Below are 6,153 nucleotides of genomic sequence, written 5' to 3' on the forward strand. Positions count from 1 at the left end.
ATTATCATTGTTGTTGCTGTTATTTCATTGATAATCTGAATCTAAATTTTGACATTCTACTATACGGCATTTTTAATTTGAATATTATTTCATACTCTTTCACGCGTAGTTGTGAGACCTTAAGTTGTTTCCAGTTGTGTGCTGTGAGGTCAATCCTCAAGGATCTGAGGATTGGTAGGAAGACCCCTTTCATCTTTCCTGCAGACTTAGGGGTCTTTTGTGATTAGCCCTCTTTAATTAAAGTTCTGTCTTTGCCAGACTTCACATGGGCACCAGAAAATAGTAGTATTTTCTACTTTTTAAAAGCCCTCTAGCTTTAAAGCAGTCCCGATTTTAAGGGATTGTCAATGTGAAAAGAACTTGCTGAGCCCTTCTACCTCTTTTGTGTTTTTTTCTTTTTCTTTGATACTGCGTCTTGCTCTGGCATCCAGGCTGGAGTGCAATCGTGAGATCATGGCTCACTGCAGCCTTGAACTCCAGGGCTCAAGCGATCCTCCCGTCTCAGCCTCTCAAGTAGCTGGGACTACGGGCACACATCACCATGTCCGGGTAATTTTTTCCTTTTTTGTTGCCCAGGCTGGTCTTGAACTCCTCTCCTAAAGCAGTCCTCCTGAGTTGGCCTCCCAAAGTGCTGAGATCACAGGCGTGAGCCACTGTACCCAGCTTCTTTTCTATATTTTTGTTAAGGCAAAAAAAAAAAAAAAAAAAAAAAAAAAAAAAAAAGTTACAGTTAACATTTATTTTTAAGGTCTTCTTGGCCAACCACAGATATCTTTTGAAAATTTTTCTTACTTGCTATCCCTTTAAAACATCAGTGTATTATTTTGAGGCCATATCATTGTCATATTGAAGATCTAGTGGACTTGGTGGGTTCTGTCTCACATTGGTTATTCCTTTTCCTCCCTCTGGCGTGGCCTGTGTGATAGCCCTAGTTTTCTCACAGTCTGCTGTCTGCAAAAGGGAGATACTACTAGCAAAGAATCTCAAAACAACGTTTTCACCTTTGTCCTTGGTAAAAATAATTTCACTTCCAGTTAAAGACAAAGTTTGCAGTAAACAATTTGTTTATTCTTTATGAGTTAATCTTTAAAACCACAGTGGTAGATAACTGGTGAACTGAATTAACTTTATTAGGAAAAAATAAAACAAGCTGTAAAGAGTACATATGATTATTGCCATGCAAATTCTTCTGAGAATCCAGTGAGGAAGTTAAAAAAAAAAACAAGGAAAAATTCTTCCAAAGTCTGTATACCATTTTGAAACATTTAACGTTCAAATTTTAGTAACTTAGAGTATAGGTATGAAAGGGACGATCTGCAATTTTTCTGAAAATTAGAATGGATTTTCTTTTCATAGCAACTGTGAACTTCAGTTATGTTAGCCAAAGGGCAGTGATTGCCTTATCTTGCAGAGTAACCACATTTTGTTTATTTGAAGTGGTGATAACCTTTGTACAGTTATTTAGACATTGAACAACATGTAGGAGGCCAAGAGGCATCCCCTTAGATGGCCCCTTTTACATGTCAGTTGCCTTGTGCAGGATAGCCACCTCCACTAAAATTTATTTATGAATTGTAAAGGTAACATATACTCATTGTGAAAAAATTCAAAAGATATAGATAGATGTATATAAAATAGAAAATGGAAGTATCCTGCCCTCTCCCTAGCTGTGTGCTTTTTTCATGTGGCACATACTATTTTTTCATGTGGCCACTTTTGTTTTTGCTGGCTGCCTTGGAAGCCACCTGTGAATGAACGCTAATTATTTCATCAGTCCTTACTGGGGGACATCAAAGTTGTTTCCAGTTGTGCTCAGATAGAGCAGTGAGCATCCTTGTGCATTGCTCTATTGTTATGTATGATCGATTTCTAAAAGTAAAATCACTGGGACAAAGGATACACACACACACAAACATACACACACACACACATTTTTTTGTGGAATTACATAGAGTTTTGTTTTTGATTAGGACATTCAGACATACCTGTACTTTCCTTGTACCAGAAAATGTATCTCACCCAGTTAAGGGCTGAAAGCACACAGACATACCTGACAGAACCCAGGATCTCTCAGGAAAATGCTTAAAAGTGGACACTACCATCCCGCGTATCCCTAGATAGCCCCATTTGAACACGCAAGTCTCACTCTGTCACCCAGGCTGGAGTGCAGTGGCGCAATCACAGTTTACTGCAGCCTGGACCTCCCAGGTTCAAGCAATCCTCCCACCTCAGACTTCCAAGTAGCTGGGACCACCGCACACACCACCATGCCTGGATAATTAGTTTTCTCAGTTTTTGTAGAGACACAGTCCCCCTATGTTGCCCAGGCTGGTCTGAAATTCCTGGGCTCAAGCAATTCTCCTGCCCCAGCCTCCCAAAGTGCTGGGATTATAGGCATGAGCCACCGCACCCAGCCTGGGTATATGTTTTTAAAATATTTTTCTAATTTCAACCAAGTTTTTGATAAGAACTGAACAGCAAACAATTAAAAATAAGAGTACTTTTGAATACTTGAAGGATGACAAATGTCTAGTTCATTAGTTGAAAGATGATTCATATGTGTTATGTAGTTTATGTACATAATTTTGTCTGAAAGTTTAATAAATTCATCTCTGAGTGCCGCTTAGCAGCACAGAAACTCTGAAGACTGTATTTCCAGAAAATAAGTCCTAAGCATAATCATTTACAAAACAATTGTCAAGAAATCTTTACAATGATAATGCTACTAAGGATACATTGTTATATCTAAAAAATGAGAAAGCAGTTTTAACATGCCTCCTTGAATTCTTAAGTTGATTTTTCTTAAAGTAATACATATTTTTGTTTTAGGAACTGGAACAGTACAAAAGAAGTTCTTCCAAGTCTTGGAAACAAATCGAGCTTGATTCTTGAACCTAATTCAATTGTTGTATATTTATTTCTTCTTTTCTAAATACAAATAAGATTATATTATGAATTAACTATTGTGGCAATATGTGAAGAAAGTTATATTGTATAATTTGTGAAAGAACAAGCTGGATTTCTTGGACTAGTGCTCTCCCTGTATATTTTGAAGCTTTTTAAAAGGAAAAAATATTGTAGAACCATGTGTAATTTTTTTTTTAAATAAAAGAATCTTCTACTCCCTACCTCTAACATGTTTAAGTGGTATATACTCAATGCAGCATGTATAAGTTTCTGCTTATATGTTTTTAGGAATATAAAAGTAAGAGTATTTGGTTACAGTTTTAAATGCAAGGTTAAGTGCCCATGTTAGACACATTCTTTCTAAGAGGCGTTCTCAGCTGTAGCTGGGAGGAAACCGGAATTGGGTTCACAGATGTCAAAACTTTACTCTGAACAGTGAGGCGCAAGAAGCACCTGAAATAGGAGATGCACATCCCTGGGTCCCCACACCTAGATAGTCACCATCCGTGGTCTGGAATGGGGTGTTTTTAATCAGCACCCATTTCACCCCTCTGTGAGACTGACACATTTATTTTAAATACCACTTTTTGAAGAACAGGCACATTTAACGAGATATCCTATCAAGAAGCAGGACAAAACATCACGTGTTGGGGATAACCAGGATTATTTCCAAGGTGGGATAGCCTTTAAGAAGCCGTTCCCATCTGTAGATTGGTGTACCTGCTAGCCAAGTTCATTTTGAGTAAGTATAATTGCTGTGATTAAAAATGATTTATCCTGTGTTCTTCCATATCCACACGTAAAATATGTTGACTCCCAGCTTCAGATAAACACATTTACTACCCCAAGGGAGTGGTGTCTGAGCAGATAGCAAGCCATCTGCTTATTGCAACGAACCAGGACTTCATAAATTATTTGCAGTATGTACGGTTCTAACACCCTTGAGAACAGAGTTTTCAGCATGTTTCCAAGGAACCTCAGTCTTAAGCACAGGTTTCTTGCTGAGTGCTATGGAAAAAGAGATCCCTTTAAATTTACAGTGAACATTATGATCTCAGAAACATCACTGACTTGGTGGGAAGAAACAGCCTGTTCCACAAGAGTAACAGGAATTGCTGTTATATACTTTGATTTTCTTACACATCACTGTCCATTTTTGACTTGAGACACAAACTGTCACATGTTGAAAGCCATTGTGTTTTTCTAAGGTGCTATCACTAACATTTAATAGCTTGAAGTCACGTGTGATGTCAGTTTTCCAAATGTTTCTGAGCTAGAATGAAATTCATCTGCATATGAATAGTAGAAAATGTTTCCACTTATGCTGTACACCCATATCTTTAGTAAGTTGAAATCAGTGATTTCAAAAGAGGTTCCTGTGGGACTCTCTTTGAACTACTGTAATAGATTATCATCTCCAGAATTGTCTATAACTGATGTGACATATATAATCTGTAAGACATTGTGTAACTATTACACCATAATCATCCATGTCAAAGACCTTTTATAAAAATTGACAATACTAGTCTGATAATTTACCAATGCCTCCACATCCTTAAATACTGTTCTGAGAAACAGAATTTTACTGTGGTTTCGTTAATGAAATGATCTTTCCTACTTCAGTGTGAGACATTTCAAATGCTATAATTTATCTTTCTTCACAAGTTAGGTCACAGTCAGTGAACAAGTTCATGCGCTCTCTACCATATTCTCACCCAAAGTTACCATAGTAACACTGAGACAGTTTCATTTCAGGTTCTTACATGGAATTACTTGAAGATCAATCAGAAACAGAATCAGATCAGTCATTTTAATAGAGAACCCAATTTTTTTTTTTTTTTTTTTTGAGACAGAGTCTTACTCTGTCGCCAGGCTGGAGAGCAGTGGCACAATCTCAGCTCACTGCAACCTCCACCTCCCAGGTTCAAGCGATTCTCCTGTCTCAGCCTCCCAAGTAGCTCCTGCCACCACGCCCAGCCAATTTTTGTATTTTTAGTAGAGACAGGGTTTCGTCACGCTGGCAAGGATGGTCTCGATCTCTTGACCTCAAGATCCACTTGCCTCGGCCTCCCAAAGTGCTGGGATTACAGGCATGAGCCACCGCGCCTGGCCAGAACCCATTTTTAGTAACCTATTTATATTATTTTATCCTTGAAAATATGTAATACAGGTGTCTGTATTTATACATATCAGCACCCTTTACAGTTCAAGAATGTGAAATTTCTAGGGTGTACCCTGTTCTTTGTAAATAATATGTCAGCACTTTTTTTCTTTCTTTTTTAGAGACAGAGTCTCCCTCTCTCTGTTGCCCAGGCTGGAGTGCAGTGGTTCCATCGTAGCTCACTGCAGCCCCTACCTCCTGGGTTCAAGCGATCCTCCCACATCAGCCTCCTGAGCAGCTGGGATTACAGAGGTGAGACACCATGTCTAGCTATGTCAGCATTTTTTCTATATGGACTTTAACAGCTGATCTCCAAACTTAACAAGGTTATTTCTCAGTGTATACACTTCAGTAACGTTTACTTGTAATTCTATAAGTAAACTCAGCTGAAAGTGAAAAGTAGCAAACGAATCTTTAAAAACATAACCAGAGGTTTGTCTGGTGTGCTTTGTTCACTGTTGAGCCCATTCCTGCAGTTTTTTATTTTAATCCTCAGTAAAATTACTGGGTGCTCTGTAGCAGTGTTGCTCGCCATTCATCTGCCCAGCATTCTCTCGATGTGATCAGGTAACTCCAACCCCTCGTATGGAGGGGTCTTTTAACTCTGGGTCTTCCAGGAACAGAAGCATTCTTACCCAATTCTGCATGATAACCTTGCTTCATCTAAACCCACAACTCTTTTTTTCTGTCACTTACAGTCAGTAATCCATCAAGCCTTTTACTTTTGCCTAATCCTTTATCAAATGTAAGCATATTTTTAGGATGACCTATTTTTTTCTGTGCCTAGAACAAGGAAAAAAATAGTCACACGAGTCTCCCATAGCTTTATGAATGATTATTATTTAATTCTTGGGCCAGCTCAGTCACAATTTCCAAATACCACATGTCCCTGCAAGTTGTAACAGGAAGGGACTATGAACCACTTCCATTGCATTCAAGGCCTGCATGGATCCAAGAGGCACAAATAGAGTCTTAATGGTTAAAAGACCTGAGATGTCCTATCAAGAAAGAAATACATGGCACTGGCCGGGCGCGGTGGCTCAAGCTTGTAATCCCAGCACTTTGGGAGGCCGAGACGGGCGGAT

General features: G+C 38.7%; 1 protein-coding gene across 6 annotated transcripts in view; it reads left to right on the plus strand.

Annotated features, from left to right (window-relative positions):
• LOC105464935 (dynein cytoplasmic 2 light intermediate chain 1) overlaps positions 1-6,153 on the plus strand; it is a 55,401-nt gene that overhangs the window by 34,341 nt on the left and 14,907 nt on the right. For 3 of the 6 annotated variants that reach the window (XR_011611661.1, XM_071076640.1, XM_071076641.1), the window contains exon 13: positions 5,191-5,320. Coding sequence is in view for 5 of the 6 variants with exons in the window: in XM_071076640.1 (XP_070932741.1) it covers positions 5,191-5,320 (130 nt within the window). In the remaining variant the exon portion in view is untranslated. Of the gene's footprint in view, positions 1-2,829; positions 3,136-3,505; positions 4,734-5,190; positions 5,321-6,153 lie in introns of those variants that run through there. The other 3 variants (XM_011713079.3, XM_011713078.3, XM_011713080.3) reach the window with 3 other exon arrangements.

Source organism: Macaca nemestrina, chromosome 13 (genome assembly GCF_043159975.1).
Source record: "Macaca nemestrina isolate mMacNem1 chromosome 13, mMacNem.hap1, whole genome shotgun sequence".
NCBI classification, from domain to species: Eukaryota; Metazoa; Chordata; class Mammalia; order Primates; family Cercopithecidae; genus Macaca; species Macaca nemestrina.